This window comes from Trifolium pratense, linkage group LG2, assembly GCF_020283565.1.
Source record: "Trifolium pratense cultivar HEN17-A07 linkage group LG2, ARS_RC_1.1, whole genome shotgun sequence".
NCBI classification, from domain to species: Eukaryota; Viridiplantae; Streptophyta; class Magnoliopsida; order Fabales; family Fabaceae; genus Trifolium; species Trifolium pratense.
This window is the reverse complement of record NC_060060.1, coordinates 34,541,712-34,569,525: the sequence shown is the minus strand read 5'-3', so window position 1 is coordinate 34,569,525 and position 27,814 is coordinate 34,541,712. Positions and strand designations below refer to the sequence as shown.

At 35.6% G+C, this 27,814-nt stretch overlaps 4 protein-coding genes across 8 annotated transcripts in view; 3 read left to right on the top strand and 1 right to left on the bottom strand.

Annotated features, from left to right (window-relative positions):
- Positions 1 to 2,998: 2,998 nt before the first annotated feature.
- Positions 2,999 to 6,559, bottom strand: LOC123904622 (chloride channel protein CLC-c-like). The gene is made up of 7 exons (XM_045954258.1): positions 6,357 to 6,559; positions 5,884 to 6,084; positions 5,615 to 5,792; positions 5,072 to 5,334; positions 4,430 to 4,699; positions 3,210 to 4,335; positions 2,999 to 3,091 (listed from the first exon to the last, which is right to left on the bottom strand). The coding sequence occupies exons 1-7, from the start codon at positions 6,557 to 6,559 to the stop codon at positions 2,999 to 3,001; spliced, it is 2,334 nt and encodes a 777-aa protein (XP_045810214.1).
- Positions 6,560 to 8,073: 1,514 nt separating this feature from the next.
- Positions 8,074 to 15,434, top strand: LOC123910791. The gene is made up of 6 exons (XM_045962029.1): positions 8,074 to 8,394; positions 8,578 to 8,775; positions 12,975 to 13,091; positions 13,216 to 13,365; positions 14,044 to 14,102; positions 15,171 to 15,434. The coding sequence occupies exons 1-6, from the start codon at positions 8,173 to 8,175 to the stop codon at positions 15,304 to 15,306; spliced, it is 882 nt and encodes a 293-aa protein (XP_045817985.1). The 5' UTR covers positions 8,074 to 8,172; the 3' UTR covers positions 15,307 to 15,434.
- A 1,506-nt stretch (positions 15,435 to 16,940) lies between these two features.
- Positions 16,941 to 19,536, top strand: LOC123910790 (cx9C motif-containing protein 4-like). 2 transcript variants are annotated; one of them, XR_006810312.1, is made up of 3 exons: positions 17,030 to 17,069; positions 18,890 to 18,991; positions 19,075 to 19,536. XR_006810312.1 is itself a non-coding variant. In XM_045962028.1 (2 exons), the coding sequence occupies exons 1-2, from the start codon at positions 16,984 to 16,986 to the stop codon at positions 18,993 to 18,995; spliced, it is 192 nt and encodes a 63-aa protein (XP_045817984.1). In that variant the 5' UTR covers positions 16,941 to 16,983. The 2 variants fall into 2 exon arrangements, 1 of the variants encoding a protein (XP_045817984.1); XM_045962028.1 differs by lacking the exon at positions 19,075 to 19,536 and having other exon boundaries at positions 16,941 to 17,069; positions 18,890 to 18,995.
- Positions 19,537 to 21,823: 2,287 nt separating this feature from the next.
- LOC123910788 (DExH-box ATP-dependent RNA helicase DExH7, chloroplastic-like) overlaps positions 21,824 to 27,814 on the top strand; it is a 33,349-nt gene continuing 27,358 nt past the window's right edge. For 3 of the 4 annotated variants that reach the window (XM_045962026.1, XM_045962024.1, XM_045962023.1), the window contains exons 1-7: positions 21,846 to 22,186; positions 22,294 to 22,399; positions 22,537 to 22,727; positions 23,816 to 23,872; positions 26,273 to 26,423; positions 26,514 to 26,914; positions 27,579 to 27,797. In XM_045962026.1, coding sequence (XP_045817982.1) covers positions 21,929 to 22,186; positions 22,294 to 22,399; positions 22,537 to 22,727; positions 23,816 to 23,872; positions 26,273 to 26,423; positions 26,514 to 26,914; positions 27,579 to 27,797 — 1,383 coding nt within the window. In that variant the 5' untranslated portion in view covers positions 21,846 to 21,928. Of the gene's footprint in view, positions 22,187 to 22,293; positions 22,400 to 22,536; positions 22,728 to 23,815; positions 23,873 to 26,272; positions 26,424 to 26,513; positions 26,915 to 27,578; positions 27,798 to 27,814 lie in introns of all 4 variants that reach the window. The other variant, XM_045962025.1, reaches the window with a different exon arrangement.

Below are 27,814 nucleotides of genomic sequence, written 5' to 3'. Positions count from 1 at the left end.
TATATTTTTCTTCTTATTAATAAGGTTTCCTGTTCTTTTAGTAATTTATATAGCACATATATTAATACCAGAACCTTTTTTGTTTTTAATTTCTACAAGATTTATAAAACACATGATGTGTCAATTTCATTAAATGATGTGGCAACATATCATTGGATATATGTGTAAAGAATCTTTACACCGACAGTGCACAACAATTAAACTCTTTTTTTGTGAGATCTATATATTTATACTCATATGTTAATACAATGACCCAATGTTTTGTGTAATTTTTGTGGGACCTATATTTTTTACTCATATTAATAAGCTTGCACGTTCTTTTATAATATATGCGGAACCTATATTTATACTCATTTATTAACATCAAAACTTATTTTTTATGTTGTATATTTTTTTTTACAATTTTACGGGTTATACTCATATTTAATATTTAATACGGTGACCTAATTATTTTGATGATTTTTGTGAGACCTATATTTTCACGAACATATTAATAAGGTTGCCAATTTGCTAATAATTTTTACGGGACTATATTTATACTCATATATTGAATACACAGACATAAGTTTTTGGTTATTTTTACAAGACGATGTTTTTACTAATATATTAATAAGGTAGCCTATTTTTTTCATGATTTCTCCATTATCTATATTTATATATATTTTTTTAACAAAATTTATATATTATACTAATACGGATATCTGAGGGTTTTTTGTGATGATTTTACCATTGTTTTTTTTCTATTTTTTTTACTAAATATTAAATCCTTTCTGATTTTTTTTTTAATCTTTTGAATTACTTTACAATAAATTATTATTTCATGTTACCAAGTGAGGAGCGGCAACGCCGCGACTCCCGTGCGGACGCACGGGTGTCCAGCTAGTTTCCATGAAAAAGCAAACTCTTAGCCAATGGTTTTTAAATCAGTTGGTTTGTTTAGAATTTCAAAACTTATAATTTAGTGGGAGTTTTTGGAGAGTTTTGATAAGATGAAAATACACTTCACATCTAAAGTGGAAGGCGGTGTTTGGAAAAATGTAATTGAATTGATGACATAAGAGAGTTATCATGAAAGGGGTTTATATGAGTGATATAATGTAGTAAACTTCTTGCTATGTAGAACACATGCAGAAGGAAGATTTCACGAAGGAGTCAAATTGTAAAAGATGGTAGCTTTACTTAAAAAGTGAGACATACACATTATTATGTGTGGAGATTAAGTTGAAAATCATGGAACAAAGATTATATTTGTTTTTAACCTGCATATGTTTAAAAACAAAGAAAGACTATATTTTTAAACTGGATATATTTTTTAAAACAAAACTAGATTTTGTTAAATTGGATACATTTAAAAATAAAGTGAAATTTTGTTTTATTTTAAAATGGATTTGTTTGTTTTTTTAAGGCTTGTATTTTTTTGTAAACAGATATTGCTATTTGCATAGAAAAATTGAGAGAGAGAACAAAATGTAGAGACAAGATTAAAATTTTTCACATACAAAGGTTAGAATTTTAGAGAGAAATGAAAGGGGTTTTCTCTTGGTATAATTCTAAGGGTTCGACAAATTATCTTTGTATTCATCTTGGATAGTCGAAATCATTGAATCTTTTGGCCACGAGAAAATATTCAAAAAAATTGTAGAATTAGGATTGAAGATTAATCCATTATAACCAGGCTTATTGATATAGGGGAATATATTACTGCTCTCACCTCCACGCATCAAAATATTATTGGTGTGAGTAACATGGATGTGTTTGTATGCATTTTATTGTGATTAGAAAGGTAAAAACTTAAAAAGTGATATTAGTATTTAGTAAGGGAGTGGTAGCATAAAATTAAATTACTTGGGTATAGAGGAAAGATTGACAACAAACTGGTGAAATTTAACACCAATGGCGAGTTCGTAGAATGACTTTAGGTGTTTAAAATTTGGAAAATTAGACAACTATTTCAATAGTTATGCAACAATATATGTCCTGCTATTTCTTTTATGTAGAAAAATGAAAAAGAAAATCAATGGAAGGTTGAAGGTGGTCAGTGGTGTGTAGATGGGCAGGTGATTGGCCTTGTGATTTTCCCTAATTTACCCTCTACTAATTATTGCCTTTCATTCATCTAATTCTGTTAACTTATCTTTTTTATGTCATTAATGAAAAACAATTGTGTAATGTCATACATAATTTCTCTTTCCCATATAAAAATGATTACACTTCTTAATCCTTGTGAAATAGCCAAAGCGTCTTATAATTTGGGACGGCGGAAGTAATTGGTAAGACACTAAGACTAATACTATGCAACACTGCTTTGTAGTTCATTGAGATATCCTATAAATTTAAACGGCGGGTGATACTTAACGTAGATAGCATCCGTTTTGGTCTTTAAGTACACCTCAACATGTCACATGTTCCAAAAAATGGTACATAAGTTTTTTTTGAAAAGTTAACGCCAAAATATGATCTCGGAGGATCAATCTGACTAAAGAAATGCAAAGTCAGAGATTATTTTGTGTTTTAGACTGAGTCGGGAGTTAGAGTGACAACGAGTAATACTTTTAGGGACAAAAATGGTAGATTGCTCATTCTTGTTATTTTTTTATTGTGATATCATGAAATCTTAAAAACTTATTCAATTTAAGTTGTTTATAAAAAAAAACATGTTCATTTGCTTATAAGTAAGATTTTACTTGTGTTCATCAAACCAAGCCTTTTAAAAATATTGAAAAAACATATTAAACTCTAATCATAAAAGCTAATCAAGAAATTAATCAAATTTATACCATAAAATAATGAAGAAAAAAAAAACTAAAAATAATCTCATCTAGCTCACAAATACATGTGAGGTGCTTCTGGTTGGAGGTATACACTGTGCCGCTTTATCGCATGACATCTCCCATAACTACAAGGTGATTCTGGTATAGATATTTTAGTCTTGTAGTAATAGAAGGGATTATCTACGAGTATGTGGTTGGTTGATAATGAGTCCCCCATAGATACTATACTACTTGTTGTAGGGATTGCACTGAGGGTATAATCCCAATATATGTTCCGGCATGAAGTCGTGCCTAGTCATGATCCCCACAATGGGAAGCCTCTGCACAGTGATCACACATTAATTGTTAGTTAGTACTCATTACAAGTAACAAATACAACAGACATGACTAATATGTATGTATCAATAATTAACAGTAGTAATTAAGAGGTTTTCTTACACCAGGTGTCTTTGGGAGGACCAACAAGTGCCTGAGGCCAAGCTCGCGAAAAAGAACAGCTGTTTTAGCCAAAGACAATGTCTCTATAACTGTATATGGTGACCTGTTGGTAATAGGATGCAGATCAACATACATTTCCATCTCCTCCTCTGATATCTCTAAATCATCCAGCTTTATCCCCTTCCCTGAACCTGGCTTTCCAAAATCATGTGGCCTCAACTTATTAATAATCAAGGGCATCCCCTCTTGCATCGTCGTAAATACCTTGTGTTTAAGAATTACAAGCAAATGTGACCTCAAAACCAATCCACACAACTCTGGTGCATCTGATAATGGGGGCTCGTCAATTACAGGGAACCCATTATGTCGCGTCACCTTTAAAGTGTGCACAATATTCCCCACTTTTTCAATCTTAGAGAATGTAACCAACGGACAAGAAACAACATCACCTGCAACTAACTGCCTCATGTACGGTTCTGCGTGTGCTTCCAAATAAGGCAACCCCTTCATTTCCACTATTTGATCATAAACGCCTTTGTTAAAACAATCTGCCACAGACTTTGAGATAAGGAGAACCAACATGACCAATGGTAGCATGAGGAGGTTATTAGTAAGTTCAAGAAGTATGACGCAAAGAGAAACAGTCATTCTCATTGTGCCACCAAGGAAGGATGCAGCTCCCAAGAGTGCAAACAAGCCCACATCCAAAACTGTGAATGGACTTAACAAACTTCCTGCAACACGACCATACGAGGCCCCTGCAAGTATCACCGGAATAAAGAGCCCTGACGGAATTGCAATGCCGTAAGTGATGATTCCCAGAAAGTAAATTGCTACAAAGAATATTAGGAGACTGGAGAGCAGGAATCTTTTGTCAGAGCCAGCAATAAAGAGGTTGCGGATGGCATCGTCATTGGTTGTAAAAAAGAGAGAGGCGAGGTCATTGTAGTGATTAGGAGGACACTGGAAATTCTTGTAGTGTCCAGAGCGCCCTACGGTTGGGCACTGATCCCCAACATGAGAAGGACAAGGGATGCACTTTGATAGCCATGGAACCCCAAATGAACAGCAAGAGGTCAAAAATGATATAATCATCACAAGTATTATTTTAAAAATAGGACCTTTCCTGCAATACATATATATAGTCATTCACACTGCGAATACTACTACTTCTTTAACAAATAATTTGAAAAGGGGATGATGGAGGAGGCATGACATACTCATTAATGATGCTGTAAGTACGAAGGACCTTATCCACGAGATAATTATAAAGGCTTCCCAAAAGACCTCCAATAACTCCAAGAAATATAACTACCAGTAAGTCAGGTATGCTGTATGCAGGCTTTACTGAATTGACATCAAACATTATCAAACCTCCTTCCCCAAAAAGACCACATTTTTCACCTTTGCAATATTCCATGAAACCTCTCAACACTACAGCTACTACAGCTGTAGTGAAAAATGTTCGCCACAAAAGAGCACTCCTCCACCTGAAAATACATAAATGTAGTCAGAGAAACATATACAACAAAACAAAAGACAGACACCTACATGTTAGTTAAATTGATGCTACCTAACTTGCCATGGATTGTTTGTGAAGCATTCTAGTATATATGGTTAGAGTAGAGGGAAATGACAAACAGAAATCCCTAAACATTGTATTTTATTCATACAAAAACACTTGCACAGAAGTTACTTTGATTGATGTAGTAACTATTTACAAATCTATTATTTTATATGAATTGTCTAAGCATAAGCACAAAGAGAGGGGAATGATCGTGTTGTTATTGTTGTTTTTTGTCACATATCAATTGCAAGTAACATGCATGGAAGTGCAAGACAATAGAGAAAGAGAGAGGGACCAAGAAGCCGCTTCTTCAAGTGCAAAAAGGACACCACCAACTGGGGCACGAAAGGCACCGGCAACACCAGCAGCCGCACCACATGTGATAAAATCCCTTCGATCTCTGTCATTTTTAAAATATCTGAATCCTTTCCAGGTTAGTCCATATTTTTCAGAACCACCTTGTCCAAGTAAATTAGCTATGCAAGCACCAGTATGCACCATAGGCCCTTCCTTACCCACAACAAAACCAGCTGCAACCCCAAATATTGAACCAAAAATCTGAAAAGATCAGGCCATTTCCATGTTAAGAACTATAATCATTGTATGTCAAGGAACAACAGACTCTCAAACATAAACTAACACATTTCAAAATTGGAAAACAAGAAAGACTAGGTAGGTGATGGATATTTTTATTATTTGGCCACAACCTGAATATGTCATGTACATTATCAAATACAACTTCTAAGAGAAGTATATGTAGGCTGATTAGAGGAAAGAAGACACCAAGATCATATGGTAGTAAAACGGATTATACACACCCACATACTTGAATACTAACCTTTACAAAGAGGGTGGTTGGAGCCAATATAGAAGGAGCGTCTACGCCGTTGAGATATGACTTTACCTCAGGTATGCCAGATCCTGCTGCTGCAGGGGCAATGTAGGCACAGAGGGATGCTGCAGCAATGGCTAAAACCATATTACAACTAGCATAAACTGCAAAGGCCTTATAATATCTGTTCTGCAGTAAAAATGGAAACGCAGTTATTCCAAAATTAGAAGTATAATTGATAAAAAAAATGTAGCATGATATGGTAGAATACATACTTGTGATTAAGCATGAGATCGTTGGTGAAGAGAAGCTTGAAACCGGCAATATTCTCAACTCCAATGTTGTTAAAGAAGGCAACAAGGCCTGTGCCTAAACCAATAAGAAGTGCAATGGCCCATCTTAGAATCATATACTGTGCTAGCTCAGCCTTTCCTCTAGAACTCCAGTCTTGCTTGAATAAATCATTCTCAATGATCCTGCAGCATGCATGCACGTAATTAAAACGAACAAACAAAATAGTAGTATTTTAATTATGTAGTATGAAAATGAATTAACGAATAAGGCTAGCTGATAGAATTTTTATAATTTGCCTTGTAATAACAATGCAATAAATTAAGTGAAGCCATGCATAAATGATTGATTAATTATTTTATTGCACGTGAGAAAAAAGAAAGAAAAAATTGGATTAATTATTGATTGTGTATGTAGCATATATATAATATATAATAACAGATAGATAGATAGATACTCGTAGTCGAGACTTTCAATCGGACAAACTTTGGCTCCAACAATGGCAATTTGGGAAGTAGTATTGAGCCTGCTGTTATTGACAAGCAGAGGCTCTATGAGCCCAGATCTGGGTGATCCTGCTGCAGAAGATGATGAAGATGATGATGATGATGATGATCTTGATTTTGGTATCATATGCTCCAGGCCCCGCTCCTCATCCATTTCCTAGTTAAATTCCTTTTCTTCCAATTCGATCTCCTATGCAACAATCATCTATCTATATATCTATCAACTTTCCTTCACCAATTAATTTATCTCAAATCCGCTAACCAATATTATTTATTATTAATAATATTCTTAGAAAAAACAAACAAAGAATGGTGATGCATGGATATATGTATTTATTTTGACCGAAGAATGCGCACATTCTCACATATATTTACTACTACTACTAGTGGAAGAGTTAATTAATGAACAAGTAATTAATTAACGCTTGTCATTTTCGTGTAAGTGGAGAATGTTACTTCCACGTTGTCATCGGAAGATCAATGCGCTATTTTTGTGCATTATTGTCACTTATAGGTTGTTCACTTCAATTGTATTTTCTATAGCTTCCAATTTTTATTGATACTTCAAATCATTTTATTTGACTATGTAAATTGATGATCCTGTGATTTAAGTCTTCCGATTTCAAATCAATAATATAAATTTATTAATGCGTGAAATTGTGTAAAAATTGACCAGAGATGGTCTTAATTCCTACATTAACAAGTTCATAATAAAATGTGTTGTAACTACGTGAATCACACTTGAGCAATTAAATATATAAAGAAAGTGTTAACGAATAGCATTATTTGTTAATAATGTTAAGAAATCACTATGATGATAATATCTTGAAGATATATAGTCAATTCTTTAAAATTCTAAAAGAAATATTATTTTCAACGCAAAACTTCAATTTTTTAATTCATAAAGACATTTTTTAGCATCATCAAAGAATAAGTGTTTGGCCTGCTTTTTTTTTTATAACCTTTGTACTTCTTAAAAGGATAAGAAAAACCAAACATAAATTAAAAGAAGCCCTACAATAAATAAGTAACTTAATTTCTTATAAAGAAAAATGTTGTAAAAGATGCTTCCAAAAAAAAAATAGAAATATTAACTTTTTGGGTGACTTATGGCTATATTATGAATGAATGGTATTGGGCAAAGTTATGGTGCATAAATACCTCAAATTGCTTAGCAGTTAGCGCGCTTCCCAGATTGCTAAGTGTGCCCCCGAATTGCTTAGCGCGCCCACATATTTTTAGGTATGTAAAAAAATATGCTATTTTTTACATACCTACACATTTTTTTTCCAAAGTGTTCAGGTAAAAAAAATTAGAAAAATTTTACATACCTACACACTTTTTTTCAAAGTGTTCAGGTAAAAAAAAAATTAGAAAAATTTTATATACGAACACTTTTTTCCAAAGTGTGTAGGTAACAAAATAAATTTGGAAAAATTTTACATACCTACACACTTTTTTTCAAAGTGTTCAGGTAAAAAAAAAATTTACATACCAGAACACTTTTTTCCAAAGTATTCCGGTAACCAATTTTTTTTCTTCAGGATTTTAGTTTATACATGAGGGCAAATTCGTCAATTCAAAATTGACAATAGGGTCGAAAAAAATTTTTTTGAAGGAAAAGGGATTGGATTCGCTTAGACAGACGTACGTAGAGAGAATTATCGTAAGGAATATATTAAAAGAAAAAAGAAAGAAATAAAGAAAAGGAAGGTGAGGTGAGAAAAAGAAAAGGTTTCGGGGGAAATCGAGGAAAAGGAAGAAGGAATGAGTGCTGCTGCTGCAGCTGCTGCTGCTCTTCTAATAACTCCAAATAATAATCCTTTGGGGGTTTACACCAATGGCAATACCATCATCGCTTCCTCTTATCTTTCTCCTCCACATTATTCCAAACCAAACCCTAATTTCACTTCCTTATCCGTTTCTCACTCGTTTAATAACAACAACCCCAAACCCAAACCATCACCCCTCTCCTCAAGACGGACCACGGTATCACTCACTCGTTTATTATTGCATTTTTCATTTTCCACCCGTCTCACACACACTATTATAGTTAGTTAGTTAGTTAGTTATGTACTCGAATAGTATTCTGATTGTTTTCTGATCACCATCCAATCCATCACTACATGTAGCTTAGCTTAGCTTAGCTTGTTGTTTGTTTTTATGTTACAGTGGCTTTATGGACATATGAATAGAGATCAAGATCCTGATTACCAATTGGAGAATGGTTTAGGCTCATATGGTTCCGATGAAGAACTAGGAGGCACACTAATCCTCCCTACTCAGTCTCAAACTCTCAACAATGGATCAGAGGCCGTCAAGGTATCAGATTACGAGTACAAGCCTTCTCCTGATGTTGATTACCTACAGGTCTCTCTCTCTCTCTCTCTCTCTCTCAACACTCTACTACTGCTAAAATATTTATACAAGTTTCACCTTTCAGATAATGCCCGTCATGTCATAGCCAAACTTATTTCATACTATTAATATATATAGTTAGTTGGATCATCCTATAAAGTTTTACCTCCACACCGCATCATAGTTAAATCCTTTAAACTATCAAACTGTCACAATTAGCCTTCTTTTTCTAATTACCATGTGTTACTTAAGAATTACATATTTTCTTTATTAAATAGCAGCCTTCATTTATAAGGCGGGTCATGGTGGCCGCCATTCTTATGGTACCCAGGGTGCTGCATGGTTAATATGGGACATATCTAGTGAGAATGAGTTATTTTTAGGTCCTATAAACCATTGAATTAAAATCAGCGGATGAAATTAGAGCACTCGTTTAAAAAACCACCCATGACTGTTCAGCCACTCATGCTGTTTCATCTTCTGTTTCCTTTGTGAGGCCTGGTTCATAAGGCAATCTGAAGAAGAAATCGCAGTACTCCAAGCTTTATGATGAAGTGGGTTTAAGGGGATTTCAATGGAAATACAAGGAGAAGAGAGAAGTTGATCCACATGTTAGTGAGATCACATGGAGCGTGCATGAGTAGACTTGACCGGATTCTTGTTTCCCCAAATTGGCTTGTGGAGTGGGGCAACGTAAATCTTTGGGCTCTTCCAAGGGATATCTCGGACCATTGCCCTATTATTCTTAGGTACTCTAACTTTGATTGGGGCCCAAAACCCTTTCGGTTTAACAATCATTGGCTTAAGAATAAAGGGTTTAGAGAGGTGCTGAAGGAGGGTTGGTCTTCTACATTGGTTGTAGGGTGGAAGGGGGTGGTTGTTAAAGAAAAATTGAAGGCTCTTAAAGAGGTCCTAAAGAGGTGGAATAGGGAGGTTTACGGAGGCTTGGAGGAGAAGATATTGGCTCTTACATAAGAAGTTGAAAGGCTCGACTTGAAGAGGGAAGTTGGGGTTTTTGGTGATGACGACAATGTAGCTCAAAAGACTTGCCTCTTGGACTTGCGCAATCTTCTCCATAGTAAAGATAGCTTGTTGTTCCAAAGGTCGCGGTCTCGTTGGTTGAAGGAAGGTGATGCTAACACCGGCTACTTCCATTCGTGTGTGGCTAGTCGTAAAAGGGGAAATGCAATAATGGCGCTTCGCAAACCGGATGGTTGGGTGGTTAAACCGGTGGAGGTTAGGGGGGAGGTGGTGGGGTTCTTTAAAAAACATTACACCGAGGTTAATTGGAGAAGTCCTCAACTTGATGGGGTGGAATTTCCATCGCTTCCACTCGAACAAATTGAATCTCTTGGTAAGCCTTTCTTGGTGGACGAAGTGAGGGGAGTGGTGGAGGATTCAGATGGAAATAAAAGCCCGGGACCGGACAGATTTAATTTTGCTTTTCTAAAAGAGGCTTGGGAGGTTATTTGTGGAGATGTGATGGCGTTCATGCATGAGTTCCATGTTAATGCATCGTTACCTAAGGCTCTCTCTTCGTATTTCATTACTCTTATACCTAAAGTCTTAAACCCACAATCATTGGGGGATTTTAGACCAATTTCCCTCTTAGGATGTATGTATAAGTTGGTTGCTAAGGTGTTGACTAAGAGACTATGTTTGGTTATGGATTCCCTAATCTCGAAGAATCAATCCGCTTTCATCAAAGGCCGCCTTCTTGTTGATGGAGTACTTGTCATAAATGAGGTGGTTGATTGGGTGAGGAAAGCAAAAAAAAGTGTGTGATCTTCAAGGTGGATTTTGAAAAGGCTTACGACTCCGTAAGTTGGTCCTACTTGGATTATATGCTTCAGAGGTTCGGTTTTGATGGGAAATGGAGGAGTTGGATTAAGGCATGTGTGTTTGCGGGGAGCCTCTCGGTATTAGTCAACGGTAGCCCGACGGAGCAAATTGATATTAGTAAGGGGCTTAAGCAAGGTGACCCACTTGCACCGTTCCTCTTTATCCTTGTGGCGGAAGGACTCGGTGCGCTCATGAAGAAAGCGGTGGACCTTGGTTTTCTTAAAGGGGTCCAAATTTGTGGTTCGGGTGCCATTATTTCCTTCAATACGCCGACGATACTCTTTTTGTTGGGGAGGCGTGTGTAGAGAATTTATGGACTACAAAAGCTATTTTGAGGTGTTCGAACTTATTTCCGGGCTTAAAGTTAACTTTTGCAAAAGTAAGCTTTTTGGGATCAATGTGGAGGAGGGATTCATTACTTCGGCGGCATCATTCCTTAAATGTAATGTTGGGAGGTTGCCATTTATTTATCTTGGGCTCCCGGTGGGGGCGAATCCTAGGCGGTTGGCCACGTGGAACCCGGTCCTTGATGTCCTTCAAAAAAGACTTGCTTCATGGAAAAACAAATATGTTAGCCTTGGGGGCCGGGTTGTGCTTCTTAACTCGGTGTTGGGGGCTATTCCAATTTTTTATCTTTCCCTCTTCAAAATGCCGGTGGGAGTATGGAAGAAGCTTGTTAGGTTGCAAAGGAGGTTTCTTTGGGGAGGGACGGCCGGGGGATCAAAAATTAATTGGGTTAATTGGCTTGACGTGTGTAGGCCGAAAAAGGAAGGTGGCCTTGGGGTTAAGGACTTGCGTATAATGAATATCGGTGGAATCGGCGATATGGAAAAATGTCCTTAGGGATAGGTATGGTGGAGGGGAAAGTGGGGTTGGTTGGATGTCTAGAGCCTTGTTGATGAACAAAGCATCACCTTGGTGGAATGACTTAATGAAAGTGGGTGTTGTTGCTGGTTCGGATCGACTTCAAGGAATCTTTTTCAAAAAGATTGGTAACAGGGGTGGCACAAGTTTTTGGCATGATGCATGGGTGAGGGCTCAACCTTTGAAGGAGGCCTTTCCAAGACTCTTTCTCATCTCTTCACAAAAAAATTGTTGCGCCTCGGAGGTTGGCCGTTGGGAGATGGGTGCTTGGGTGTGGGATCTTAGATGGAGGAGGAACCTTTTTGTTTGGGAGGAGGAGCTTCGGGATTTGTTTGTGGATGTTTTAACTCCAATACAACTTTCAAATTCTCTTGATGAGTGGAGATGTCACTATTCGAATGGCGGAATATTCACGGTTAGCTCCCTTTATCGACATTTATCCGGTAGTATTATTCCTCCTTTTTCTTTTGATCAAGAGTTGGTTAGGGATTTGGGATACTTGTGGAAAAGTTTGGCGCCTTCAAAAGTCATTGTGTTCTCGTGGCAATTGTTGCTCCGACGGTTACCTACAAGAGTAAATCTTGCCAAAAGGGGAATTGTTGGTAATGTTGACTCTTTTTGTGTTTTGTGCCCGTTGAACTTGGAGTGTGAGGAACATCTCTTTGGTGGGTGCGCTTTTGCCGAGTCATTATGGAGCAAAGTGTTCACTTGGTTTGGGTGGGTTGGTGCGGTCCCTCGAGACCCACTCGAAATTTTCCAAAAGTTTAGTGTGGGGAGGGGAAATGGTAAGCGCCTTAAGGGCCTCGTTGCGGTGTGGCATGTGGTTGTGTGGGCTATTTGGAGAACTAGAAATGATGTGATTTTTAACTCTAAAGTGCCGGTTATGGATGTGGTTATACATAGTATTATCTCCCTCTCTTGGAAGTGGTTAGTTGAGAAGAAAAAAGGTGTTTGTTGCTCATTATATGAATGGAAAACTTTCCCCATGGATTGTATTACTAGATAGTGGGTGTTTCCTTTGGTTTTTGGGCAATCTCTCACGCCGTTAGGTTGTCGTTGTTTTAATAGCTTTTGGGTCAATTACCCCTTGTACTTAATCCCGAATTGTGGGTATAGTACCATTTGTACTTCCTCCCATTTTTACATATATAAATATATACATCCTCTTTTGCTGTTCAAAAAAAAAATAACATGATTATTTTAATGTCATCCATTGATTTTGATCTAATTGCTTCTAGGACTCCTCTCATTCTCACTAGATATGCTTCCTAAATAAATAAATATTTATTTGTTATTCTGTTAGGCTGTTCGCCATCCCCCTACCTTATACCACAATGCTATTCACCATATTTGACTTTGATGGCATTGCACCTGATTTTGACTTCGACAATGCCTTTTCAGACAATCATCAAATATTCATAATCTTATATGGTTGCAATCTTGACCGCAACCTCAGTTGGCTGCTGGACATTAAGTTATGCAGTAATTGAATTGTTTTGTTACAGGAGTTATTGGCTATTCAACAACAAGGACCTAGAGCTATTGGCTTTTTTGGAACACGAAACATGGGATTCATGCACCAGGAGCTAATTGAGATTCTTAGCTATGCTATGGTTATAACTGTAAGAGATGCTGCTTGCTTGTAGAACACAAGATGTGATGCTGTACAAGTTCTATGACTTTTGTTGACAGTTCCTATGATGTTTCACAACTTAATGTGCATTGGTTGCAAATTTTCCTTTGTAGAAAAATCACATATACACATCTGGAGCATCTGGGACAAATGCAGCTGTTATTCGCGGTGCTTTAAGAGCAGAGAAACCAGAATTGCTCACCGTTATATTACCCCAAAGTTTAAGCAAACAGCCTCCCGAGAGTCAGGAGTTGTTATCCAAGGTAAAGTTTATGTTTTAAGTTTTTATACACATGGGAGCCACGCACCACCTCCGTTTTCGCCTTCGTTTGTCTCATCTGACTCGCCTCCTCTTCCTGATTCTGTTGTGACCCTTTCCATAATTGTGGTGTGTTTTGAAGGTTTCTATGTTGTTTTATCATTGTGAATGCGTGTAGGAGGCTCTTTTCTATCGTGTTCTGGTCTTTTGTCACAGTGATTGCGCTCCCCTGAATATGGAGTAAAATAACCTTTTACATGGATCTAGGACACTTGTTAAGGCCTGTGCAGCAGTAGCGTTGCGAGGACCCTCAGTCATGGGGTTCAAACTTTTGAACTTGAAATAGTAAGAATAATATGTTAAAAAAAACTACATTGTTCTCTACATGGTTTCATGTTTTGAAATTGTTGAACAATCTCTATCAATTTTGTCGAACACATTTCTCTCAACATAACTCATGCTCATGCAACAATCTGAAAATGGGTGAAATAAAATTGGCTTGGGAGCTAGTGGTGCAAACAAAAAGAAAGGGGGTTCAAAAGTCAAAATATATAAGGATGTATATGCAAAAAAGTATAAGTTCAGTTGAATGTCGCTCCGCCACTGCTGTGCAGTGCACAAGATTCTCTGTTTTGTGGTTGAGTTTATAATCGTTATAGTTGTGATTTTGTTGAACGTGCAGGTGAAAAATGTGATAGAGAAGCCCCATAATGATCATCTACCTCTAATAGAAGCCAGCAGGTTTATACTACTAGCTTTTTCTTGCCATCTTTCATTTTGAAGTGATTATAATTTCAGTCATTATAGTCCATGAGTCTATCACTGTATAGTATGTGGGGGATCTGTGAGTTTAAGCTTGGTGCATTTAGCATTATAATTCATTTTATTCTTGGAAAAAAGAAATTAAACTGAAAGAAGGGATCTTCTTCTTTTTTTTTTTTTTTGAAAAAAAGGAAGGGATCTTCTGCTTAGGAAAAGATCATATGAGTGGCATTTTTTAATACTTTATTGTTTCATATTAGTGGCATTTAACACTTTTTTCTCTTGGAATAAGAAAAACAATAAATAATTTCATGAGTGTAACAATTTACTTAACTATATTATGTATCTTTTCCTCAATTCATAATTTATAATAAATGCATTGTTATTTATTTGAGGTAAAAGTGGAATAAAAAAAAAAAGTAATGTATAATTCAAAACCTAAAACTTCTCAATTATGAAATTTTTTGTATGTTAAAAGTTAAAACATCACATATGAAATGGGGTTACATATGAAATGGGGGGTAGTATAATATTGGTACGTTATCAATTTAGAGAAGCAATGCCATAGGACATATCACTGTATGATATTGTAATACATTCTATATGTAAGCTATTTATGTTGTTTGAAGAAAAATCGTTTTCTAATCTAAGAGTGCAGGATTGTTTTTCAAGTTCAGTCTCGTTTGGCCTAGTTTTTTTTGAGCTTATGCAAATAGCTTATGCAATATAAATTAAGTTTTATGTTATTTTATAAGTTCACACTAGTGAAAATTGTAATTTTATAAGATATTTTATCATAAACTACATTGACAAACTTATAATAATATATAAAAATTGCATAAGTTGTTTGTATAAGCTCTAAATAAGAGGAAAAAAAGTCAGGCCAAATGATACCTAAGACTAAGAGGCTAATGTAAATTGGATAAATAAGCTTGGTATTGGTTGCAACTGCGACCAGCTTGTAATTAAATTTCTTTAGCAAATTATATTGTCATAGCAGCTTGTAAGATTATGAAATTATTTTCTCTACCATTGTTTGAATTGCAGGCTATGTAATATGGATATCATTTCACACGTCCAGCAAGTCATTTGCTTTGCTTTCCATGACAGTAGGTTGCTCATGGAAACTTGTCAAGAAGCAAAAAATTTCCGGAAGATTGTGACTCTCTTCTACCTTGACTGAGGCAATTTTTATCCATGTGTATAACATTATTTCTCTGCCTAAGTAGGGGTTGGGAGGGCAGTGCTTATTTTTTGTTTGTAATTATAATATTACATTAAATGTCATATTGCTTTCACTTGCCCTTGGAAGTTTAGTTAGAAAGTTATATTATTTATTGGAAAATGTTAAATAGGGCACCGGGTGCCCTGGTTAAGCACATAAATAAGAAAATTTTGTCTTGAAACTTGTGCATTCAATGCATTGAAAGTGTAAAAAGTTGTTTTTATCAACATTAACATTATGTTTTATTTCTATTTTTGGTATGCTTAACAAGTGCACCCGGTGCACGGTTTAAAATGACCCTTATTTATTTAATCACATAATCACATTCTTGGACAATGGATGATGTTGCCCACACCCCCACATTTGAACTGTATATGGATATAGATTGATGGTGGGAATTAGGAAAATAGCACCCTAAAAGTTATAATAGTTTTTGTGAAATGTAAAATTAATTCAACCCTTTTGTGTATTTTTTTATATTTTATTTTAATTATTTGATCAACCTATGAAAAATGAAAAAGCGAAAGTGGAGAAAATGAAAAATTATTTTGGTACCTTACCTATTTTCTTGCGCGTCCTATAAAATTACAAAAGTACCCCTGTTTTTTACTTAAGTAGCGTATATAATTTGCTCCTTATGTTGTGGATGAGTAAAAAAATTCAGATCCACCGACGTCTAAGATTTAACCCTCCCTAAAGGCATCCTACTAGATTTTTTTTATTTTCTTCATCCGCTACTTAGGTAAAGCACAGTTTAAAATCGTCCGCTATTTAAATAGCGGATTGTCAACATATATAAGGAACTCACCACCTTCCCTATTATTCTGTCAGTTTCAAAACACTCAAAAAAGCTTCAAAAATCATCCCAAAACTCAAAATCAACTTCAAATCCACCCATTTTTTTTGCCATTGTGCTTGGAATCAAGTCAAAAACAACTTCAAACAACTTAATTGAAGATTTAGTTCATTTGTTCGATTTATTTTTAGGTTTTTTGCAGCTTTTTTTTTTAATTGGAAATCTGTTACTTATATAGCGAAGTAGCGAATTACCATGATAGATGTTCTTAATCCTTAAATTAAACTTGGCTTAATGCAGTTTTGATCCTCATATTTTGAAAATTTTGATCCCCTATTTTAAAAGTCAACTTTTTGAATTTTAATCCCCAACACATGACGAACACCGAGGCTCTCTACTCATGTTTCGGCTAAAGAAAACCTTCAACTTCAACAAATTAATTTTTACTCATTGCACCGTTAGTATCTACAAACAACAAAATGATTAGCCTCCAAAATAGTGGCCATGCAATAAAGAAAACAATTGTAAAGAAAAAAAAAATCAAGCGGGACACAATTGGTGTCCCTCTACAAATTTTCTCACCATGAATGTGAAAGAATTAAAAAATTTAATCCCCAACCTAATATTTCTAATAGCTTACCATTGCCCCAAAATTTATTCAAGTTGTTTCAATTGAAATAATATAAGTTTGATTGCTTAAAAAGAAAAAAGTTAAAATTAAAAGACTTAAAAAGAAAAAAATTAAAATTAAAAGATAACCGACTAAAATAAATTTTAAGACAAAAATTATATATTAGCTAGCTTATTATTCAGAAGAAAGATATTGAAGGTTTGTGAAAATGGCGCAGCAAAGCAAAGAGCCCTGCAAGAAGGAGGCTTGCGACATTCAAGCTTGTCTCTCGAAGAACAACTTTCTCCCGCAAAAGTATGTCCGTCTGTCTGTCACCCTAACCCTCCCTATTTATCTATCTATGCACTTTCAATCGTGATAATAATATGTTTAGATTTTAATTTTTCTCATTCATGTAGAGATTGAGGAATCAATCTTTTACTAATCATTTGATGGGTCTCGTCTAAATAAATCTTCCTTGGACTCAGTTTGTTAATTAAGGATATACGTTGTTTGTGTTTGTGTATTTATAATCACAAAAATACATCTCTTAATAACATCGACCAACCGAATCCCTAGTTAATAGCAACTATTTTTATAATCACATGTTTAACTCCTCCTCAAACTAGAGATTACTAATCTTATTTTTTTTTTGTTACAATGGAGCCAGAGAGGATCGAATATAAGACCTCCTGCATACTACCAAACCCATCACTGTTAGAAAGTAGAAAAACAAAAACTCTAGCAGTGTGCACTGTAGCCGCCGTGTGGTTATACTGTAATGAATGACTAATGAGGATGGTAGGGTTTTCTAGAGGATTCCAAAATGGTTGTTGTGGTGGTGGTTGACACGCATCAAAGTGGCCTAAACCTTTGGCTGATCCCTTTAGGGTGACAGTTTGACTTTGGGGTCCTGAGCTAAGCCTTGGCTAAACCTTGGAAATCTTTGAGGTTTGGTCGGCCGTGGCATTGCAAACGCAGTGGATCGAGATGTGAGAATAGACGGACACTGGAAAAGGGCCGCAGGAGAATAGATAGGGACACCAACAGTGTAGCGAATCACATAGAAATGTCACAAAATCAAAACTACCTTTTCATTGTTGTCAGACTGTTGTAAATCTGTTAGTTATAACTTAGAACTAATCTCTTTGTCTATAAATATTGAATTGTAACAGAGTTAGAATAACTCCACCTCCTTCCCCACCACCCCAAAACTCCGATAAACCTTCATCTCCTCCGCTTTGTGTTCTACCATCAAACTCTCACCACACACCTATTCCAGTGTACTCTGTTCCGGCATACCTCCCGTGACTTTTTTGCACTCCATCTCAAATAAGTTGGATGAAGAAAGAAAACTTTCTTCTGAGCTGCCCTGTAACAGAGAAGTAACCTATGTTGCATAGGTATGGGCATGGTACGGCACGGCTACAAGAATATGGGGATTTATAGAATATTAAGATACGGGTATGCTGGCTAGATTGGTTGGTTTGGCGATTGTATTAAATCATGACCTGCCTGACTCAGGTTCAATTGCCGGCATGAATGAATGACGCACAAAAAAACATGAATTTTGTTATATAATATAATATGAAAGAGCTAAATTCTTTAATTCACAACAAAAACATCACAATAAAAGTTTAAAAAAGTAAAAAATTGTGTTAGGTTACATCAACAAAGAAACTCAAACACACAAATAATATTATATTAATACTATGATAAAACCACAAATTTCACTAGTAACAATAATAAGGAGAAAAAACGGAATGCCAGACAAGTACCGTAGGCGTACCCGGTGGAACGGGTACTTCGTCTTACAAGTAGAATAGAACAAACAAAACAACTAATACCTCGTTATATTACTAGTTTGTGTCGAATACTTATATAACACAACCAGTATATGTATAGATTTAATCTAATAAGACTGCTACTGCTAAGATAACAAAGATTCCAACAAGTATCATGTAAATGGCTATGTGGAACACGATGCCAATATTAGAAACTGAAATTGTAATGCTACTAAGGTGGTATTGGGGTCCATTGATATGATTTTGATTGCGCTTCTGTATCCTCTGGACATTTAGGAAATAAAACATTTGGACTGAATTGTTGTCTGAAGTTTCTTTTAACACTGCCAGGTGCCTTAAAGTAATTAAATTGCTGGACTCCTGCTGCTCAAGATGTGATTATAATTCAACTCACTGTGCTTCGCTCTCTGGACTATTGAAGCAAAATTCCAAGTAAGTGATGGGTCATACTTTCATTTTTCACTGTTTCCGATTCATATCGATGACTGGTTTGCATATTCTTGTTTCGTCTGCAGATTACAAGACTCGGCCAAGTAATTGGATAAGTAGTTGAGGATACAACGACTTATTTCTAGTCAAGACTATTGTTTCTATTTTGAGTGTGTTTTTTTTTCTTTGATAATGATACAATTTAGATTAGGGAGGTACACCCTCCATGTAAATGTAGAGAGAATCACCAACCTCGAATAACAGTGGAATTCACATATACTTACCAATTGTAGAATTTGAAAATCGACTGATGAAGAAGCTTCTGTTATTCTTGAAACTCAATTGGGTTCAAAAAATATGAGATACCAAGAAGCATGAGCTGATACAGAGAATCTAGAACAATTCGCGTCTTCCAAACAACAGCTGAATAAATATAACTAAATAGCTAGAAATGTTGGGCAACCTTGTCACACCCATTCTAAGGGTGCCCCCTCCGTAGGCCTCTAGTGTAATCGTTTTAAATAATTGTTATGTTTCATTTCTTTCTTTGGGGTGCCTCTTGTACATTTTTTTAAAAAAATTTATATATTTATGAACTATAGGCATAGGATGGAGACATCTTGAGATGCTAACTTAGTTGGAATGTCTCAGTTGTTTCCCGATGTTTAAATGCTCTTGATTCAAGGAAAAAAAGAAAAAAATATGTAAATTGATCTTCAAAATAAGTAAATGTCAAATTGGTTCTTCATTTTTGTGAATTGACAAATACATTATCAAAATTTGAAAATATGTTATTCAAAATGGTCTCACTGTTTACTTCTATCGACGAAGATTTTGACGTGACATGTTAGTTGGACATGTCATCGTATATGTTGATCTCACATTAACGTTAACTCACAAAAGAATAATTTATTTTTGAAAACTTATGTCGTCTTAAAGACAAATTCATTAATATATACAACAAATTACTAGCAAAGAAAGATGATCGAAATTTTATATACTACCTCCGTTCATAATTATAAGACCTTGTTTGACCAGTGCACGTATGTTAATGCACAATTTTGATCACTAATATCTTTAATTGTCTATTAGTAAAAATTATAAAAATTTAATATTTTGAAAATACTCTTTAAAACAAATTGAACAAGATTTTATATGCTAATATTTATATTTATATATTATTAAAAAAATACGGTCAAAATAAGATAAATGAATAGTACATTTTTGTCAAACTGGGTCTTATAATTAGGGACAGAGGTAGTATAGAATAGTCTTTAGTGTGATGACAATCTCAAGAAGAGGGCCAAAGAATTTTATTTTATTTTTATTTTAGCCTTCACTTGACAAATTAAAAAATGTACTAATTTGTAAAAACAGCAATTCAATTTGACTAATTCTTACAATTTGGATATTATAAAAAAAATCTCACAAATTCACAATTTAGAGAATCATTTTTTTTTAAAAAAAAGAGTATATATTTTTTTAAACAAACAAACTTAATTCATATCATTAACTAATAAATGTTCAATACATAAAGGAATAATCTCAAATCTATGGAAATTAGCCCAAACTTTGGCCGCCCTAGCAAGAGTATGAGCAACCAAATTCGCTTGTCTCATAACAAACTTAACCCCCAAAGTTTACATTAGGAGATGACATAAGAAGAATAATGTCATTAATAATTGAATTAAACTCGGAATTGCATGGTCTTCTCGAATGGATAGCGTCAACCAACAACATTGAATCGCTTTCAAATTGAACTTGCTCAAATCCACGATGAATAGTCTCTTTCATTGCATGTAATAGAGTCCATGCTTCACCTTCCACTACTGAGTAAACAAGTTGCTGCCATTGAGTCAAACCAGCCACAAATTGTCCATTGGTATTGAGAAAACAAAGGCCCATAGAAGTCACACCGGATCCACTTACAAATGTTGCATCAACAATACATTTGATCCATCCCACTCCTGGTTTCTCCCACCGAACGGAGATAGGATCCCCAACAGGAATACTATGATATTGCAACTGGTGGACAGTAAACCACTCGTTCCAAACGACGAACGCCATTCTTCTAACTTGGCTCAGTGTCTGAATATTGTCATCCAGATCTTATCGTTTCGATTATGCCAAATGCACCAAAATAATGATGCTACTCTCCCTACCGTCGCACTGTCCTCGTTTCTGCACATTTCAAATACCATGTCTGCTACTGTCCCGTGCTGGTACGCTGCATTATGAATAACCTATGAGAGGCCTGCTGCTGTCGACCAACACTCGCGGGCTGCTGCACATTCAAAAAACACATGAATGTCATCCTCGACCTCAGTATCACACACGGGACAACTTAGTTCACAATCTACACGACGTTGGGAGACACCCTCTACACAACCGCCAAAGTAAGTGACACGCTTTGTGAGAAGATTGAGCTTTCCAAATATCATTTTAATTACCCGCTACATGGTGTTTATCACTTTGAATAATACATCTCATGGTTAGATTGTATCCGGATTTAACCGAATAGCACCCATTATTTTCCTCCTCCCAAACCACTTTGTCCTCTTTAACCGAACTAATAAGAGGAGTAACAATAATCTTTTTTTTTGGTTACAATGCAGCCAGAGAGAATCGAACTTAGAACCTATTGCATATTATCCAAACCCCTCACCACTAGATCAAACCTAGTGACTTATAATTTGTTCGGTTTTGATAGTAGGTTAAGTATGGTAAAAGATTTCACCAAATATTTCACGGTGTAGAACTCATAAATATTATCATAACGTATAAGAATATCTAATTTTTTTTTTTTTAAATTAAAAATTATAACGTTATTTGTGCATCCTTACAAAAAAAAAAAGAAGAAGAACACTTGTGCACGTTGTGCTTAAAAAAAAGGAGTTGCCAAGAGCTGGAGTGACCACTAAACTTTGATGGTGAGAAAGGATGCCGCCGAAAAGGAATCAGAAACAGAGCCGAAAGCCTCAGTCCTCATCCTCCTCCTCCGCTCCGAAGCTACAAATTTCGGCAGAAAATGAGAACCGCATCCGCCGGCTATTGCTCAACTCTGCCCGCCCTACCCCTGCGACGGACGATACCCTAACAAAGGATCAGAAAGCGAAGAAGCTGAAAACTGTTTACGAGAAACTCTCTTGCGAAGGATTCACTGATCACCACATTGAGCTTGCTCTCTCCGCTCTCAAGGTACCTACCACCAATACCAGACTCGATTGGATTTGATTGATTATTTTTGAGTTGGGAATTGGAATGGCTAGTAACTGTTTTGTGCCTATTTTGTAATTAATTTGTAGGAATGCGCTACATTTGAATCAGCTCTTGATTGGTTATGCTTGAATTTACCCGGGAATGAACTTCCACTCAAGTTTTCCAGTGGGTCTTCCTTTCATTATACTGAAGGTGCTGTGTGTATTTCTACTTCCCCTGATTATCATTATATAATAACAACACTGTCTTTGTTTGCTTTGAGTCCATAAACTATTAGAGATTGATCGTGTGCTTATATTATTATTATTATAATAATAATGCATTCACAGGGGGTTCTGTTGGTGTTATATTAAACCAACAAGACAATTCAACTCCCTCAGTGGATCCATCCATCACAACTAAGGACCAAGCTCTAGAATCTCCGGTTTTAATCAAGAGACAGTTAAACGATGATACTTTAGATTCTTGCCAATCATCTCAAGCAGATTGGATCAGGCAATATGTGGAGCAGCAGGAAGAGGTAACTTAACCATGTCATAGTAATCGGATTAACTGAAATAGTAATTTATCACTAATATATACAGCTTCTGAGTATCCTCTTCATTTGCTACTGTCAAGTGTTTGCTTATGACAATGTGTGGTAGAGAGAGGAAATGTAATGGATAGAAAGAAAAAGAATCTGTGTTTTCTGATTATTGATTGATTTGAACCTCATATATAAAGAAGTATGCTGGGAATAGATAATCTAGAAGCTAGCCATAGTGATACAACCCAATTAAAGTAGGTATCACACTCCAGAATTTATAGGAAGAGACTAGATAATAAAAAAAGGAAGGAAATTGATTATATTTTTCATTACTTCATCATGAGGCTCTACAATGTTTATATAAGCTAGTCATACTCGTAGTAAGATAGCTATAGCAAGTTAGCAACTACACAATAGCATTACTCAGTAACTAACTAATAGAATATGCCTAAAAGATCCCGTCTAGAATAAACTAGATGAGTCATTATTCTCTTAGTCTTCATGATCCTATCATTACCAGCCCCTTCAAGATCAACCTTGTCCTCAAGTATGATACACAGGATTCCCAGTTCCAGAGATGCTATCATTGTTAGTGAGGTACTGAGGTGAAATATCATGTAAGTAGATGAAACTCTGAAGATTATTGGCATTAAGCTTCTCATTAAGCTTCTCAATTTCTTTTGAGTTGAAACGAGATCAAAGATGACAGAATAAGAAGTGATGGTGAAAATTGATGCAACAGAGAAGCATTAATCAGAATTGCGGTGTGCACTGGAGGAGGTGGTTGATTTTGATGATCGTGATTCTCCATGGATCAGTACCAGCTCGATGATACCATGTTAAAGTGAAAGAAATTGAGAGAAAGAGAGGGAAACATTATTTACTTGTACTGTCTTATAAACTTGTTTTCACATTCCATAAACAAGTAATAGTTTATCATTTATCCTGCATCATTTTCCTTTTTCAAGCACTTGATTGCATGGTGTTTGATCTTTCACTTGAACAAGGGCATTTTATAGTGAAACTGGCCGTGCTTCGTTTCTGTTGAAAATATACCAATATTAATGGCGTGGTATTTGCAGGATGATGAAAATAAGACTTGGGAAGATGACATTTTTGATGAAAGTAGTGCCACAAAGGTATTTCTCTTTTTTCTTTTGAAGATTAGTAAATATTTGGCTGTTCATTTCAACCTTAACTCTTCTCCATGATTTGCATGGTCTATGTTAATTGTGTTGTGATACTATGAAGTTCTGTTCAAGTACATGTTGCATTCTATGGGTTGCATCTGTTATGATTCTAGTGGTTTCTGTATTGTGTTAATACTTCAAGTAGCTTCTGCCTTGTCTTAATAACGTGCTGCCTGTTGCACAACATATTTTAGAGTTAAATCATTCAATGTGTTTTTGATCTTTAGAAAATTGACAAAATTTGATTTTGGTCCCTTTAAAAATTTATTCTTTTTTAGGCCTTGCATTTAGCAAAAATAGTGTGTTTTTAGCCCTCATCAAGGGCTACATGCACACATTTTTTGTTTTGTATTTTAGGTGCTAAAAACAAATGAAATTTGTGTAGGGACTAAATTCAAAATTGACCAATTTTTCATTGTCTGTTATAGTTAATTGCTAACTGTTTGAGTTACGCTTAGTAGTTAACATTTGGTAGGTAGGTAAACAAAACTCTAGTTCACTGTATATGAACCTATACGAACATAAAGGTGCAGCTTCATTACCAAAAACTATTCTGAAATAGCGACTCAAATAATATTAACTATAAATTCCCCTCTGCACATTTCTCACCCTTTCTCACACTAACTCACCTATTAAAAATTTTAATATATTGTTTATTCAAATCTCGTTATGCCTCAAATCCTGAATACAGTTAAGTTTTTGCTGCAAAAGTGAGAAAAAAATGTACAAACACCATGCTAACAACTTAAAAGGAGGTCATCCTTTTGGGAAAAACTCAAGTCTCAGATTGAAAAGAGATAAGACATGAAAATAGTTTATAAAGAGTGACATCCCTCACCTTACAAGTTGGTATTGTACGGATGAGTTAGACCCAATTCAAAACCTAAAATGGTATCAAAACCTATTCATTGGGTGACCCACCACATTATCCATGCATAAAGTGGCAATAATGCTGGGCGAGAGAGGGTGTATTGGAAAAATCCAAGTTCCCACATTGAAAAGAGATAAGGCTTGAAAATAGTTTATCCAGAGTAACACCCAAGACCTTACAAGACGGTTTTGTATAAGGATGAATTGGACCCAAATCAATATCTAAGAGGCCCTAGCCACTGGCTCCCACATGTCAAAATCTAGTGTCATGTAAAGGGTCAAAATCACCTTCCCTGGTCCCTCATCCACACACTGTACTCGAAAGCGTTACATGAAATTAACTGACTATTCATTCATTCAAATGGTAGGCCCTCTCAAGGTACAAGACAGTTTTGTAAGGATGAGTTAGACCCAATTGAAAATCTAAGAGACCCTGGCAACTGACTCACACCCGTCAAAAACTAGTTTCATGTAAAGTGACAAAATCACCATCACTGTTTTGTCAATCGTCACCCACACACTGCACTTGAAAGCGCGGCATGGAATTAATTGATTTTTTCATTCATTCGTTATGGGATCTTACACACCGTGCCCCCCGCACCACCCAGCTATTCTTATTGTTCAATAACTAACTAATTTTAATGATAAATAGCAAAACGTTACTTTGGAATCAAAATAGACCTAAAAAAGTATTAACAACAGCATGTAATAAGACATGAAGAGGAAATGGAAATGGAATTAGATTAGGAATAGGAATATAATACTTAAATAATGGGACATTCATCGGCCAAAATAAAGAACAAAGTGGTATTTTCTGTTGGCGTTAACTGAGTACATTTCTCAAAAGAAATGGAGAGTTCCTTTTGGAGAGAGATAGACACAAACAAGTTTGAATTATTTTAAAAAATATTTAACGACGATGAGACTCACTTGATGGTGGAACCGCTATCTAATTTTTGTGTCTATCTCTCTCCAAAGAAATGGAGAGGATCCTAACTTGCGTTAACTAAGAACTGTAGTTTAAAAAAATTCTCAATTCCTGAATTTCCATAAGATTCAAATTCTTTATATTTAAACACCATTTGGAGTGATTCATTTCAAAACTAAATTATGTACTTATTTTGTTAAAAAGCCCACATATCTCTCAACATATGATCTATCCAAAACGCTGAGTTTTTAAACCACTTTCTGTTGCCCATAAATACACGTCTCTCCCTTATGTGGTAAGTTTAACTACCAGCGGATATACATCCATTTCACCAACTGGTTTAAAAATCAATCAATCCAGTGAATAGTAAATGGTCTGGTTAAAAACTTAAGGTAAATATCCAGTTTTTTAAAATTGGTTTTGGTTTGCAAACTACACATGCTACAATCCCACCATTTATGATCTTCACTCCCTTTCTCGATCTTAAATAAAATATCGATTTTGACTAACGTTGTCCTAAAAGTTTATGATACATTTTTCTCTCTTATTAGCTTCGCGAACCCAGGCCTTATGATGTTATTGCCAAGGAGTATCTTGCTGCAAGGTTGGAAGCTACAAAGGCGAAGGAAAAAGGGGACAAAAAACATCAGGAGCTGGCAAGCCGTATCATACGAAAACTGAAACAGGAGCTGTCTGCTCTAGGTTAAATTGAATTTTATTTTTTTTATCTTTATTTCAATATCTTTTGTGATATTCAATTCGTCTTAGTTTATTGTAAAATATATTGAGCAGGATTATCAGATGATACTTTGGCCTTAGAATACGACCAAATCAGTACTAAACATGCATCTGAGGGAGCTTCCATGGGCCATGAGCCTTTGATAGAAAATGAGCCAAGCGATGTAGAAAGTAATTCTGCCGTTATTTTGCCATCTAATGTGGCCGCAATAAACGGTAGTGATGTGGAAAATCATAGCGCAGATGAAAATCTTGCCAAGTCTTGCTTACCAGCTGTACATGTTGAAAAAGATTCTGCACAAGGAGTGGCTGGAGACATTGAGCTTGGTGGTTTCTTCTTGGAGGATATGCCATCTAATGAAATACACCCTGATATTTTGAAAGCACAGAAACTAGAAAAAATTAAAAGATTATCCGAGAAGAACTTAGATAAGTTAGATGGCATTTGGAAGAAGGTATGTTATTGGCTACATTTCATGACTATCTTGATGAAGTTTAATGCAATTCATGTGTCTTCCAATTATTCTCAATATCTTTTAGCTACACTGGAGTTTGAAGAAACACAATAATTACATTGGTTGGGCTTTGGACATGTAAATGCTTTGTTGAAACTAGTATACAAGTATCAAGGAAGGCGAAAGGGATGTTTTCATGAATTTGATATGACATTTCCCTTTTTACATTTTCTTATATTTATTTTCCAATATTTTCGAAATAGTAAAATAAAATGCTACATGAACCTGCACTAGAATTTAGACTTCTTGTTATGTGATAAGATTATATTTTTGCTTCTATTTGGTGTAAATCACGGGCTTTTTAATGCGGTTTCACTAACCAGATATGACGAGGGATTGGTTAGTTTTGCCCAGTGATTTTATCTTTTCATTTTGGGTTGGTTTCTGGTTTGGTGATTTGTTTGGGAGGATTCCTTATTCCCGCATGTAATTTTTTACTCTTCATCTTAATGAGCTTGTTCTTTTGTAAAGAATATAATATAAAATAATTACACATGTCGTTTTTTCTAAGCATTGGGTGGATAACAATGTATTCTATATATATAAATCTTGCCATGATCCGACAATATTCATTTCTTACTTGTTACAACTTATTTATGGACAGGGGGACCCTCAAAAGGTTCCAAAGGCTATCCTTCATCAGCTTTGCCAGAAATCAGGATGGGATGCTCCAAAATTCAATAAAATACTTGGCAGAGGAAAGAGTTTTTCCTATACTGTAAGCATATTGCGTAAAGCTAGTGGCAGGGGCAAGAATCGAAAAGCCGGGGGGCTGGTCACACTTAAGCTTCCAGATCAGAATGAGGCCTTTGAATCTGCTGAGGTGAGTGATCCATATGC

Coding starts and splice junctions, on each gene's coding strand:
- LOC123910790 (XM_045962028.1), top strand. CDS start 16,984: ATGGCGCAGCAAAGCAAAGAGCCCTGCAAGAAGGAGGCTTGCGACATT. Junction 17,070..18,889: donor AACAACTTTCTCCCGCAAAA/GTATGTCCGTCT, acceptor TAACACTGCCAG/GTGCCTTAAAGTAATTAAAT.
- LOC123904622 (XM_045954258.1), bottom strand. CDS start 6,559: ATGGATGAGGAGCGGGGCCTGGAGCATATGATACCAAAATCAAGATCA. Junction 4,700..5,071: donor CTTGAAGAAGCGGCTTCTTG/GTCCCTCTCTCT, acceptor ATGTATTTTCAG/GTGGAGGAGTGCTCTTTTGT. Junction 3,092..3,209: donor TCCTCCCAAAGACACCTGGT/GTAAGAAAACCT, acceptor ATCACTGTGCAG/AGGCTTCCCATTGTGGGGAT.
- LOC123910791 (XM_045962029.1), top strand. CDS start 8,173: ATGAGTGCTGCTGCTGCAGCTGCTGCTGCTCTTCTAATAACTCCAAAT. Junction 8,776..12,974: donor CTGATGTTGATTACCTACAG/GTCTCTCTCTCT, acceptor GTTTTGTTACAG/GAGTTATTGGCTATTCAACA. Junction 13,366..14,043: donor GTCAGGAGTTGTTATCCAAG/GTAAAGTTTATG, acceptor TTGAACGTGCAG/GTGAAAAATGTGATAGAGAA.